This window comes from Anoplopoma fimbria, chromosome 15 (genome assembly GCF_027596085.1).
Source record: "Anoplopoma fimbria isolate UVic2021 breed Golden Eagle Sablefish chromosome 15, Afim_UVic_2022, whole genome shotgun sequence".
NCBI classification, from domain to species: Eukaryota; Metazoa; Chordata; class Actinopteri; order Perciformes; family Anoplopomatidae; genus Anoplopoma; species Anoplopoma fimbria.
The window spans coordinates 18860540-18873634 of NC_072463.1; the positions used below are offsets into that span (position 1 = coordinate 18860540).

Below are 13095 nucleotides of genomic sequence, written 5' to 3' on the forward strand. Positions count from 1 at the left end.
ACCGCCATCTACGTGAGTTGGTTGAATAAAAACAAAACAGCTGAACACTAAATTCACTTTTATTAAAATATATTTAACATTAAAAGTTACAATCCATATATGTATTTCTTTTATTAGAGATCATCTGGGTAATATATAAAGAAATAAAGAGCAGTTTTGTTTTGATAAGTTAATTAATTAAATATCTTGCACCAACAACACTGCATCGTCGTTCTCTGTTGGTGCTGCAAGGTAAATATAGCATATAGCAAAAACACATTCAATGCATATTACAACAGTTTTACAAAACATATAAAGCATATTTAACTTTTTTTTTTTTGAATAGTTCTGAATTCAAACCACTCATGTACACAAAAACTACAACTCATTTACATAAAGTGACATGTTGACATCCATACAGCCTTAGATGAGTTTACTCTTCTTGGTCTTGGGAAAACAAATCATTGCAAAAGGAAGACTTCTGCATCCTCTTGAAGGAGTCAATGCTCATGTTGTCTCACAAAATAAACTGTAGTCCTTCCCGTTCACAACTCCTGTGTGACATTAACATTTTCTTTTTCCTCTTGTTTTCCTTTTTCTGGAGTCACCTACGGAAAGAAAGACTAAAATGAATAGATAGAAACAAAACAAATCCAAATAAAATATTTTAATACCCTTTAAAGTGTTTATATTTACATGGGGTTTCAACTATGACTAGATCGGCTTTAAAATGTAAAAGTTTTTTTTGTAGTAAAAACATTTTTAATGCGTTTACATCACATACAGCATCTCTCATCAAAATCAGATTAAAGCACAGTTTACAGGAAGCACACTAGACTGCGTTAGTAGGTTTAACAGTCCCAGTTGCAGATTGGGGGAAATGGACAAAAAAATATGGAAGGAAAGACACAAAAGTGGCTGCTTTCATGAAATAACCCAGTCAACGATGACGTCACAATGACTTCACAAACTGCAAGGCTGTTCAAGATTAGAATAGTGATGTTAGATTACTTGACCACTGATTAGAGAGGATTAATTGCTGTACATAGTGGTACATTCAGGGTTAGTTGTCCCCAGATTTGACAGATATTAAAAGCACGTGTTGGGATTTTGTCTTGATAGTAACAGAATTGGAAAAGTGTTAAAAAGAGAGCGAGTGTTGAAAGCTGCACGACAGAGACAAATGAAATCCAGAATTCAGCTAGACCAACAAATGACGTGTTACTTTGGACAAAGCTTCGACGGTGATTGAGTTCATTAGGATGATATTCCTGCTTACAGTTTGCCATCCCATTGATTTGACCTACCTCACTGCAACACACAGCCTTTTTTATGTTTAGTGTGTCCTTTCCCACTGTTACCTTGTGTTTCAGAGAGTCAGAACGAGAACAGAGCATTCAAACAAACTGTCCATAGATTAAAATCCATTTCAATATTGTATCAGCAAATCAAGCTGTGCACACTGCATCCAAAATCTTAAAAAAAATAATAAAAAAAATGCATGTTTTCATGCAAAATACTTATGAATAAACTCTACAATAGCCCATATATAAAATATAAAATGTAATAGGCAGTAAAAACAAAACTACTAAGGATTTCCCTTTAAGACACATGAAGAGACTAGCATTCCAAACATGATCTTTATTGAAGTTAAAGGATAGGTTACCTTGAGTACTCTTCTTTTTGTTTCGCTTAAAGAGGCTCCTCTGTTTCTTTGGTTCGGGCTTAAGGGATGGAGGCACTGCTTCAGACACTGATGGCAGATCTTCTGATTCCAGTCCATCTGGGACATCGAAGCCCTCGATGCCCTCACTGAGTGTAGTCACGGATGATTTACCAGTAATGCATTTCCATTCGTCTCGACCCTTCTCTTGTTCAACCGTCTCTGCTAAATGGCTTATTTTACGACTAGTTTCACCTTTCCAATCTCCCTTTATAGTGCTTTCACTGATCTGTGTCACATTGTCTGTATTAGGTAAAGGACTTTCCTTTATCTGAACATTAACGCTAATGTCTGCCGGCTCCTCATGCATCAGCTTCTCAGATACCAGGCTGGAAGTGCCATCTAACGCAGCTTCTAGGAGGTCGGAATCTGAGAGGGAAGATGGGCTGAGGACGCTCGTCTCAGTTGAATCCAATGAAAAGCCGTTGGTGGAGAGGCAAGGTTGATGTTCCGCTTCAACCTGAGGCTGAGGTTGTGCCGTATCTGGTGATGAAACTATAGGCTTCTGTGGGTGTTGTCCATCCTGCAGCGAGGCAGGTCTTGCCAGGGGTGCCTGCATTGTCGTGGCTGGTTCTCCTGGGAGTGCCTTGGGAGGTACAGCTGGTCCGTCTTGCACCGCACTCTGAGGTGCTGGCGGAGCCTCTTCTGATGGGCTGATGAAGCCGTTCACTTTTCCTGTGCTGGCTCGGTGACCCTCTGCCTGAGGTTTGGTGGGAGAGGAAACGGTGGCTACTTCTACGGCCTTTTCGCCTGCAGGCTTCACACTTGGTCCTGAGGGGGAGAAGCAGGTAGTGTTGATGGTGAAGGTGTACACATTAAGACAATTAATATTTTTGAAATGGGGTGATATATTTCACAGTGAGCAAAGCTGCATGAAAAGAAAATGCTCGATGCAAACAAATGCTAATATAGCCCGAGAAAGCAACTAAGCGATGGAGCTAGCTTAGGTTAGCAGTGGTGTTTAGGCACAAATAAAAAAGCCAAGATAAAGCAGCAAAGCTGTGTTGTGGCTCGCAGTTAAGTGGCTCAGGAGCGGAGCGAGGAACTGCGGATGGAGGCCACAGTCACTTGTCCTTACCAGATGGGCAGGTATCCCTACGCTTTTCACTAGAAGGGAGGCTTTCCGAATCGCACCTTGGCCTGGTCTTTCTGAGGCTGAAACCTTTCCTGATATCTGCCAGGAGGTGGTCGATGATGCAGCCGTCGTCCTGTGGCACGAAGCCTTTCTTGACTGGTAAGAGAAAGGTGAAAAGAGGGCTTAAAAAACACACACCATTCAAATTCCATCTTGATTAGGAATTTCTAGGACACAAGTGAACAAAAAGGTGGGATGTTCACAACTTACTGATTTTTCCATTCTCTCCCTTCTGTCTCTTGGACTCCTCCTCTGCCAGCTGCCTCTTCCTCTTCTCAGCCTTGGCTGCCAGCTCTCTTCTGGTTTTGTTTTCCTGTTATTATAAAAGTAAAGATGTCACATACTGCCAAGTACAAAATGTACCTTGCAATTTGTTTTGGTATCATTTAGGCAGAGATATAGCAACAATTTTCAGTTTTGCCAGAGTATACAATTATACCCAAGTTCCATAGAAAATACACATTATTTTCATTCACACACACATTCACAAATTGCACAGCATGCAAGTTGTAGGTTTAAGCCACACAATATAAAGACAGTGTATAAAATACTATAAATGTGCAATCACAGGGAAAGTCCTATATTAACTAACAAAAACAAAGTATCCTCCCCGACCTTCAGTGCCTTGATGAAAAGTCCTCGGAAAGTCTTGATGGTTCCGAAGAGTTCCTCAAGCGACAGCTGATTGGCATCTTCACACAAGTAAACAGCCAGCTCACTCTTCGTCTTCTCCACTGCAGTGAGCCTTTCACATAAAGCCTGACATGCCTCCAGACTGTCCTGCAGCAGAGAGAAAGGAGGCGTTTGGGATTGGATAAGGTTTCAAAACAAAGTTATCACTTGTTGGCTCCATTTGTAGGCAAAGCAGAGACTAATCTGTTACCTGAAGAACTTTTTCATATTGCTCCTTCAATTCTTCGTCAGAGTTGGAGATCTTCTTGGCCGCCTCATTCAGTCGTTTTAGTAAGGCACTGGCTTCTGATTGAAGAGAGTCCAGGTTAACTCTGAGGAAAAAGTGTAAAACCGTTTATTATAAGAATTTGACAAATCCCTGAGAAGCAATTAAAAATAAAAAAAAAACATGAGCAAAAGTAGATGTGAAATGTTCTTCTACCCTGCTGCTTTTTCACAGATCTCTATGTCATCTGGCAGCAACAACAGCTCTGGGTGGTTCGCCTCTGCTTCCTTTGCAAAACAAGTCACGCAGTAAGTAATTATGTAACTAAACAGGTTCATAATCGAGTGGGGAAAAAAACAAGGTATGACATCTGTGAGCCACTTTGTGTACCTCCAGGATGTGATGAAGCAGCGTGATGCGGCTCTTGTTGGCCTTGGTCTCTGTGAGCTTGAGCAGAGAGCTGATCTTGAACCCAGTGGCATTTCCTGTGTGGCTTCCCTGGAAGTAGACCGATGATTAAAAATGCAAGCTCTTATCTAAATGTCAGCTTAAAGTAAAATATACATGAGAGAGAGAGAGAGAGAGAGAGGTTCTTACATAATTGAGAAAATTCCCAACGTCAAGGATGAGCCTGCAGAAGGTGGGCATGAGCGTGCTCTTTCTGAGAGCTGAGAGATTTGTTACATGGCGTTAATTTGGTTATAATATACATCTTGAGAAAGAATGACAACTGCGTGCATACGAATATAGCTGAAGGCATAGGGATTCCTTACACTGGCAGGCCTCCTCCACCAGCTTGACTTTAGGTTTGAGCATATCCAACACCGATGAAGTCTCCTCACACAGCAACATGCAGTCGATCCTCAACTGATAACTGGAGAAACGAGCCGCGAAGCAAAGTAAATAAGGAGGCAAGTATGAGGGTATAAAGCACGCAGCATGCACACTATTAACAGTGAAAAACAGAACTGGAGGAAAAAATTAAAAGTCACCACGGCACAGTGAGAAGGGAAGTGTAGAAGCGGTCAACATTTGCCAACTTGTCTTTTTCTCCTTGGAAAGACTTCAAATTTTCAATCTACGTGAAAGCAGGAAACAAGTGACTCAGACATTTGCCATTTCATAACGGGCCCTTAATGGTGGATAAGTGGGCAATTAAAACCGTCTCTAGGTAAGGATGGAGAAGTACAAACCTCATGCTTCTCTGGTAGGAGCTTAATGAGCTGCTTCAGCACCTCCACATCAAACCTCGTACGGTCCCCGTTCTGAATCATGACTACAAAATCCTCATTTTTGCTGGACAGAGAAAATGAAAAATACTGAGCTAGAAAAATGGACCAAAAACACACATACATACATACATACATACATATATACACATACATATACACACACATATACATACATATACAAAAAAAAAAATCTAAATAATGTGTGACTTCTTACCATTTGAACTGCTTTAGGAATATGTTCAAATTCAAGTTTTTCTTTGGATCAATGAATGTTATCTATAGAATACAAAGAGAAGTTAGATAGGCATATTAATTATTCAGCTTTGATAAATCAGATGTGTTTGTTCTGAGTACTACAGCCAAGCACACCTCTTTAGGCTCCTTCTTGACAGGAGCAGCTGCCCCCTTGTCTTTGGTCTCGGTAACCGGGAGACAGAACAGCTGCTCGATACTGCTGTAGTCCGGCTCCCGAGGAGTAGGCTCGTTCTGAACCGAGGCCCACATGGAGTGACCATCTGTGTGAGTGCAGGAAGGAAAGAACCTGTCATGAGCTCATGTGGCTTCATTTTGTACAAACATCCTACCGTGGCTGAAATTCAATTTTACAGTTTTCCCTCTCAAAACACCCGCCCAAATTAGGAAAAATGGTTCTGGTCATATTAACGTTCCATCCCCATCGACTATTCTCTAAACAGTTGCCTTCTGCCAATGTCTTCACCCACATTTCCTTTAACAATGTTCTATTTCAGAAATGATCTGAATTGGTTAATAATAATAATAATAATAATAATAATATCTTGATGGATAGAGACAAAAAAATTGATGTAGCATATTCTTGATACTCTTGAAATAAGATTCATTCAGGGTTAACTGCCGTCATACATAAATAACAGATTGTAGTTTAAAAATGTTAGCCTTCAAAAGGATGATTTATTCACTCACCAGTTACAGCGGGAGTTTCTGCCAGTTGAGCTTTTTCATCCTCAGGGTGGGGCACCGGTTTGCCTTTGTGGGTGCAGAGCTCCCCAGAGCCTGGCTACTCTGAGCCACTATCATGCCTGGGGGAGGAGGAGGTGGAGCTGGCATGCCAGGTAAGGGAGGTGGCGGCGGGGGTCCACCACCCATCCCTGATAGGGGTGGCGGAGGCGGCGGGGGTGGCATGCCAGGACAGCCGGGCAGTGGTGGTGGTGGTGGTATTCCGGGCAAGGGAGGAGGTGGTGGGGGTCCACCAAACCCTCCAGGTAGTGGAGGAGGTGGTGGGGGCGGAGGAGGAGGAGGGCACTGGTTAGAAGGTTGAAGCAGGGGTCCCATCATGCTAGGGGGTAGAGGAGGAGGAGGCGGGGGTGGAGGGGGAGGTGGAGGAGAGGCACACGGTGGCTTCTGAGAGGATGTGACGCTTTGGTCCGACTCTTCTTTGTCCTGATGGTTTTGATCCGTCTGTACGGCCTTATCCACGTTCACAAACTGCCCGTCCACTTCATGGTGACCCTCACAGCTCTTGCCTTTGGAGAACATCAGCCGCTGCATGATCTTCTCAAAGGACTCATTCTGAGCTGGAGCACAAAAACACGTATGAACCCCATTTGAAACTCTCTCTCTCTCTTACTAAAACAAAAGCTTCCAGCCTTAATGTCAACATCTGCCTCCATGTCATTGCAATGATCATTTTTCCTGGATAAACCCTTCCCCTTCACACATGAATCACAGAGCAGGCCATTAGCTACCCGTTAGCCTCTCCGGAGACTTGACCTTAAGTGAAAGTATTGCTGTTTCAGTGCTGACTCACAGTCCTGGGCCAGCAGTATGGCTCTGTTAGTGATGGCCTCCAGAGCCATCCAGATATCAGAGCGGCCCGGTCCCAGCACCAGCAACGTCTGCAGTATGGACAGCAGCTGGAGAGAGGCTGGAGAGCTGCTCACCTGCACACAAGAGCACATACATATGCACAGATTGAGGGGGTTTGTCATGTTTACATACAATGATGAAAAATGTGTGCCAGCGCCACAAAAACAGAGTGAAACAGTCTCAATCAGAGAGACGACAAGAGGTATTTTCTTTACTGTAACGAAACATTGATTCATTCTGTCTCCTGTTTGTTGTACTATCTTAGTTCTTAGTGGTTGGGTCTTTCACACCTTGTTAAAGAGTGTAGTGAAAACCTCCAGGTGATCACTCATGTCAATGCCCCCATAGACCCGCAGCAGCTCCTCCTCATCTTCAGCCATTGCCTCTTCAAAAGCTTCACATTGAATGATCAAGTCTTCATCCTCCTGCTCCCTGCACACAACACTCATACAGATCACTGGTGGGGACATTTCATCACATGTAAAGGACATTTTCAATTCTTAAAAAGCGATGACAAGGGCATCAAATTACTGCCTGTTAAGGGATACAAACTGCAACATCAATTACCAAAAGCACCATTTTACTCTCAATGATTCTGAACTTAAAAATTACCTCTAAAACATGAACTTAATTTGATGCATAAATCTGCTTTAGAGACTAAAAGACTGACTAAATCAAATGTGAACAATAGAAAGAAAGCTCACCTTAACTTTGGCAGAATATCAAGTAACTGGAGCCCTGAAAGACAACATTAAAATACAGCCCTGAGTATTACAACACTCAATTATCAGTTTTTTAGGAGAGATTATCTCCAGATTGTGTCACAGATCTCTCCACAGAGGCATATGTTAGTTTTGGGGGAAATTGGCAGGAAGTCACAGGTGAGCAATCACACAAGAGGAGTGGCCATACAAATGGCTGATTGGTCCAAGGTGGTGGGTGGCATTTTAATGTTTTTTGGAGGGTTTTTGAAGCTACTGCATCTAGGACATATTTGTCAAACTATCTTGATCATGGAGATCTTCAGGCAAAGTGTTAGCTCAGTGCTTAACAATGTTAGAAAAAAAGTCATTTTTTCTTTCCAAGGTTAAGTCTGTTTTCCAGTTTATGTTGAGCCAGACTCCACTGGAAATAAAAATAGAATAATCCACTACAGAAAAATGGATGGATGGATAGGGAGTTTCCCTCACAAGATATAATTAAATATCACACTAGGTCAGTGTGATTTAATCAATCTTAGAGTGATTACATTTTCTTTAAAATGAAATCTTTGATAGTCACTATTATTGGTGTAAAATGCATGAATACACAATGCTTTACACACGTGAGCTTTGCTTAGTTCTCAGGCATTTTGTCAAAGTGAGAATGAGGCCATTAGACCTATTCTTAGACAGTGCCAGTGACAGACATATTTGTAATAGAGATCCTGCTGATGGCCTGCTTTCCCATCTGCAGAGAGGAGACACTGTTGCAGCTTACCGCAGTGTGACCTTACTCCTGATGGGACTCCCAGTTAATTGTTAAATTGCAGCTGAATGGAAAAACCTACCGATAAACTGCTTTCTCATCTTATCTCTCTGCCTGAGGTCATCCATCCCGAAGATGAGGGCGTTGATGACACTGAGGAGCGTAACCATGTAAGGGACGTTATCCGTGGCCTGCAACTCATTCATGATCACACTGAAGCGATACTGCTGTGTCTTCACTCCCTGAAGCGGAAATCAAAGTCAGCGTTAGTCATCAACATCATTGAGGAACAGTGTGATTCCACAGGATTGTTATGCTTGTGCATGCAACCCACCACTAGAGGGCATTGTTAGGGTACTTATCATTCACAGCGTGGTATCATGTGAGGTAAATCCCCCAATTTTAGAAAAAATAAATACATAAAAAAAAAAGCCTTCTTCTTGCCTTGTAGTGGTCTAGGGCATCCAGTGCCAGTCGATGTCCGTCTGCAGAGAACACGCTGAGGGCAGCAAGTAGCTCAAACACCTGTTTCTTCACCATGGTGTTGGAAGTGTCCAAAGCTGCGGAGAATAATGATCACACGCACCAGCACAGGTTGAGCTCTCATATTTTCCATCAGTTTCTCTAAAAGCAAAAGCCCCTATCTCTTATTACCCCCACTTGTGTTTGGACTCAGGCAAGATGCTTTGTTTAACAACTCCACTTGAACTTTGCCCTCTGAGGATGTTGCGTTGTACTGGAGATAAACATGTGTTTGTGTGTGTGTGTGTGTGTGTGTGTGTGTGTGTGTGTGTGTGTGTGTGTGTGTGTGTGTGTGTGTGTGTATCTGAAGGTGGGGAAATCCAATACTCATAATTCACTGTGATATTACATTTTTAGGAATGTCCTCTGATAACCACTTACATTTTTAGGAATGTCCTCTGTACATAAAGAGGAGTACATGACTGGAAAATTCAGCTCAGTGAGTCACATTGACTTGTTGACAAATGTTAAAAAACCCATTCAGGTCCTTAAACATGATTTTCTTTGGAATAAACAGGTTGTTTTACATTTCTTGACCAAATAAGTCAGTATATATTTTCTGAAGCACCTGGGCCACCATTTTCATGTGTGAGGCCACTCTGAGACATAATCAAATGGACCCTATATGGAAAAATGAGTGCAGTAGATGTGATGATTTTTCCTAAAATAAAGGGTATGGTCAACCTTGGGAGAGCTTTCGAATGTATCCCTCGTTCTCTATAATGAAGTGGATCCCTGCAGAGGAGTTCATGACGGCCCTGACGCAGCTGACACAGGTGAGCTGCAGAAGGGCATCGGCAATGCGAGAGCATCCCCGCCCCGAAAGTCGGTCCAGGGCCTCCAGGAGGAGATCCAGCCCACTCAGCTCCAGGAACTGGACCATCCATGTCTGGTTGCTGCCCTCCAGGCGACGCTTCAGCCCCGAGTAGTTGACCACGGTGGGAACTTGCAGCAGTCTGATGCACAACTCTGGGTCAGCACTCTCCAGGTTGGCCTCTAGCTGGGTATCCGAGTCCTGCGAGGAGCCGAGGCGACCCCTGACGGCCGCCCACTTCTTTTTCCCGTCTGACTTCCCCGACATGATGGCTGTGGAGAAAAGAAGGGAAACGGTCACAGTTTTTCTTTAAATGTGTGCAGATGACAAGAAACAACTTTCAGCTATCGTTTTTCAGAAAAAAATTCAGCTTGTTTTCCGACTGCAGATGGTGTCTGTTTGTAAAGATATCCGGGGGTTTTGTCCAGTATACAGTGTTGTCATTGCTATCCAGACAAGAGGAAGCAGGCCCAAACAAGGCCTTATCAGAAAGGGAAGCAGAATAGGAGATGATAACCCTGCACTATTGTGGATGAGTAAAAGATATGTCAGCAGTCCAGTCACCACCAGCTCTGCCAAACATTCCCTATTTAATCCTGCTTAAAAGAGAAACGGCTGATTGTCAGCAAGTCAAAACTCTCTGCAAAGCCATGCTCAACATGTCTGGACAGCCTGTATCTTAATTCACCGTGTACATAAATGTTTTTTCAAGCTCATTACTGGGATATAAACATTGGCAAAACAGGCCCACTTGTGACACACTAAAACATAGAAACAACTGTCCAAGAGTAACATAGTGACATGGACATGAATGCACACATTGATCACCACAAGTGACCTTTTTCTGGTATAACCGCAAAGCACAATCGCCTGTTTTACAAACCTGTTTCACCCACGAGCTTCTATCCACTGCATGTTACAAGCATAAACACGTTCCCACAATCTGGATTCAATTCAACAGAGTAAAAGCTTGGGCCAAAAATGGGGAAAACTTTCTACAAAAGTCTAAAAATATTTCCTCTCAGTGCTGGAGCTGTGATATTAGGTGGTCCAGAATAAATGAACAAGCGTGAGTGGTCCTTCTGTCTCCTGTTGTTGATTTCACACTTGGCAAACATAAGATATACAGATGACGCATTGAGTGATGAGCATGTACAAACACAATGCTCTGTAAAAAGATGGTTCATAGATCCAATCTGGAAGGAATTACAGCTTCAAGTCTTCTCTTTTACCATCTAGACAATATGAAGCCCTACTCAAGAATCCTGCTTTTTTGTTTGTATTAGGAGCTCAGTAAACTTAACACAGCAAAATTCACTTTGGGATTTCTCTCTTTTTAAAAGGCAATTTGCAGAAGTAATGACTTAGAAAAATCGGACAAATTGGATTTCTATTCACTCGGCAGAATCAAGGTAAATTGAGGCTGTTTTGGGGTTTTTTCTCACATATTCTGGCAAGGCATTTGTCAGCTCTGACTGCAGCATTTTAGTCCTGCTGCCAGTCTGAGAGTGTTACCGTGGCAGCAAGCAGACAGACAATGGTGTTTTACAGCAGGCCTTCTCAGTACTCTTCAAAGGGCTGCGTTCAGCGGCCACAAAATGGATGGATGGCTTCCTGCTCCCTTTCAGACTAACAAGAGTTATGGCCAGAAAACTAGTTAAACACTTTCTGATTCACGAGTACATTTGGCGTTCATCTTCAGTGTGAGGAACAAAAGTTGCAAGTTGAGTATGCGATGAGATGAACACTTGTGAAGCTACTGGGAATTTTGTTAAATGGATTCACTTCCTGCAAAGCATTAGTAAGGGCTAAGACAGTTCAAGGGAAATGGTGTGTATAAACAGGACTCAGCAGCACAGCTCCGGAACTTTTCATCAGGAAGGAAAGGACTTTCCCGGGACAGGAAACTTGGCTCGTGATAAACATGCGGGTGTGACAGTTTATGTTCTTCTTTTAGAAATTTCAGTTTCGTTGCTATGGATGATGACTCGAGGAAATTTTGTTCATGTGCACACATCTGGGCGGCATGTCACGCAGCATCCAAGATCAACTGACGTCAAAAAACGTTTTGCACAAAATGTTTCTTTTTGTGCCATGCTCAAATACAAGCAATTTTTATTTGCCGACCTTGTCTGTCAGGTCTCCCACATGCACCGCTAATAGCTGGCTGATTCACTGCTCACAGGACAAACCCACTCATCTGTCCTCTGGTTAAACCGCCCACACAGCAGCCCACTGCTACTGTACAGCATCAACACCTCAGAAATACACAGAAACATCTCCACTGATTTTTTTCCCTCTTAGACATATGCAAAGCCTGCTTGCGTGATTCATTTATTTTCTACAAATGGTCTGTGCAAATCAGCAATAATACTTGAGTAAATGCAATAACAGCTTTAGGGGGAATAAATATCATGGGCCAGTTTAAACCTGGGTCTCTCGCTGCATTTTTCTTTCATCCAATGAAATACTAAATGGAAAATAAACACGGGGGATACATTTTAAATGTTATATTTTACCTTTTGAGCTCTGAAATGATAGTGGATTTCATGGCACACTTAATGTACCACACATGTAACATATGTTGCTTGGAGATTGCATAATTAAAGTTAATATTCAAGATCCATCCATGCTGATAATTCTATTACAGTATTCCCAGAGTGATTATCAAAACATGCAACATCTGGTAGTCATTTAACTGGCATCCTAACCTCCTCTCTCTCTCTCTTCCACTCCCTGCTATTTAAGGGAGTGACCGAAATGCCTGCAAAGTCTACAAGCACATTGTGGAGTTGAAATGTATCTTTCAGTTGCAGATTCCTGTAATCCCAGACTTTCTGCAGAATCCTTCAGCAATAGCCAGATTGATTTAACATCTGCACATTGACATAAACGTGAACAGAGACAGTTCATATGGTCCAGCACACAGCCTTAAAACTGTAATTCTCAGTTCAAGTGGATTTTGGCAACACCGTTTTCTTATTCCTCACCGCCGTCTTCCCTCTTCATTCTGTCCGAGGAAAGGAGGTGAAGAGGAGACAGACGGTTGCCACCTCCAAGATGGATCTACAAGATTGTCACACCAGAATACAATTGCCAGTTTGCCAATCTGCCTTATGCAATGATCCAGTATGATAAAAAAAAAAACATAATCCGTAATAGCAACATTAAACACCATTACTTTGCGCTGCGCTTTATTCCCCACATACCAAGGGACATAACGGTGGAGAAAACAAACGATAAGGGATTATGATTACTTTCACCACCACACATGTCCCATCGTGATGCCTTGGTGCATCGTTATAGATCACCTATAAGATGAATATGAAGCTGATCTGAACACCTTACCTGCTTTTATTCCATAAATATGAAGACACTTGAAGATGCGCGTCCTCTGATGTGGGTTTTTTTTTTTTTTAAATCAGGGATTGCTTTGTAGTCATAAGACAATATTTTATTCTGACAAAAAAATAATCATGG

The 13095-nt window shown here is 42.4% G+C and overlaps 2 protein-coding genes across 3 annotated transcripts; both read right to left on the reverse strand.

Annotated features, from left to right (window-relative positions):
• Nucleotides 1–49: 49 nt before the first annotated feature.
• Nucleotides 50–5914, reverse strand: LOC129103000 (inverted formin-2-like). The gene is made up of 15 exons (XM_054613240.1): nucleotides 5910–5914; nucleotides 5337–5482; nucleotides 5182–5243; nucleotides 4929–5031; nucleotides 4728–4813; nucleotides 4509–4609; nucleotides 4333–4403; nucleotides 4126–4233; nucleotides 3952–4022; nucleotides 3721–3841; nucleotides 3453–3617; nucleotides 3048–3150; nucleotides 2781–2933; nucleotides 1646–2473; nucleotides 50–587 (listed from the first exon to the last, which is right to left on the reverse strand). Exons 2-15 carry the CDS (start codon nucleotides 5469–5471, stop codon nucleotides 544–546), a joined length of 2151 nt encoding a protein of 716 aa, XP_054469215.1. The 5' UTR covers nucleotides 5472–5482; nucleotides 5910–5914; the 3' UTR covers nucleotides 50–543.
• Nucleotides 5915–7122: 1208 nt separating this feature from the next.
• On the reverse strand, nucleotides 7123–13095 carry inf2 (inverted formin 2). Of its 2 annotated transcripts, XM_054613242.1 has the most exons (6): nucleotides 12964–13095; nucleotides 9486–9887; nucleotides 8724–8839; nucleotides 8362–8521; nucleotides 7517–7550; nucleotides 7123–7237 (listed from the first exon to the last, which is right to left on the reverse strand). In XM_054613242.1, the coding sequence occupies exons 2-6, from the start codon at nucleotides 9880–9882 to the stop codon at nucleotides 7222–7224; spliced, it is 723 nt and encodes a 240-aa protein (XP_054469217.1). In that variant the 5' UTR covers nucleotides 9883–9887; nucleotides 12964–13095; the 3' UTR covers nucleotides 7123–7221. The 2 variants fall into 2 exon arrangements, with proteins under 2 accessions (XP_054469217.1, XP_054469218.1); XM_054613243.1 differs by lacking the exon at nucleotides 7123–7237 and having other exon boundaries at nucleotides 7513–7550.

Bases quoted from the DNA above. Each gene is read 5' to 3' on its own strand.
- LOC129103000 (XM_054613240.1), bottom strand. From the start codon at position 5,471: ATGTGGGCCTCGGTTCAGAACGAGCCTACTCCTCGGGAGCCGGACTAC. The intron at 4,404-4,508 runs GTAAGGAATCCC...CAAATCTCTCAG, and splicing joins GGTGGAGGAGGCCTGCCAGT to CTCTCAGAAAGAGCACGCTC. The intron at 2,474-2,780 runs GTAAGGACAAGT...TCTCCCCCTCAG, and splicing joins TAGGGATACCTGCCCATCTG to GACCAAGTGTGAAGCCTGCA.
- inf2 (XM_054613242.1), bottom strand. From the start codon at position 9,882: ATGTCGGGGAAGTCAGACGGGAAAAAGAAGTGGGCGGCCGTCAGGGGT. The intron at 8,840-9,485 runs GTTGACCATACC...TATTCTCCGCAG, and splicing joins CATTCGAAAGCTCTCCCAAG to CTTTGGACACTTCCAACACC. The intron at 8,522-8,723 runs GCAAGAAGAAGG...TTTCCGCTTCAG, and splicing joins ATGCCCTAGACCACTACAAG to GGAGTGAAGACACAGCAGTA.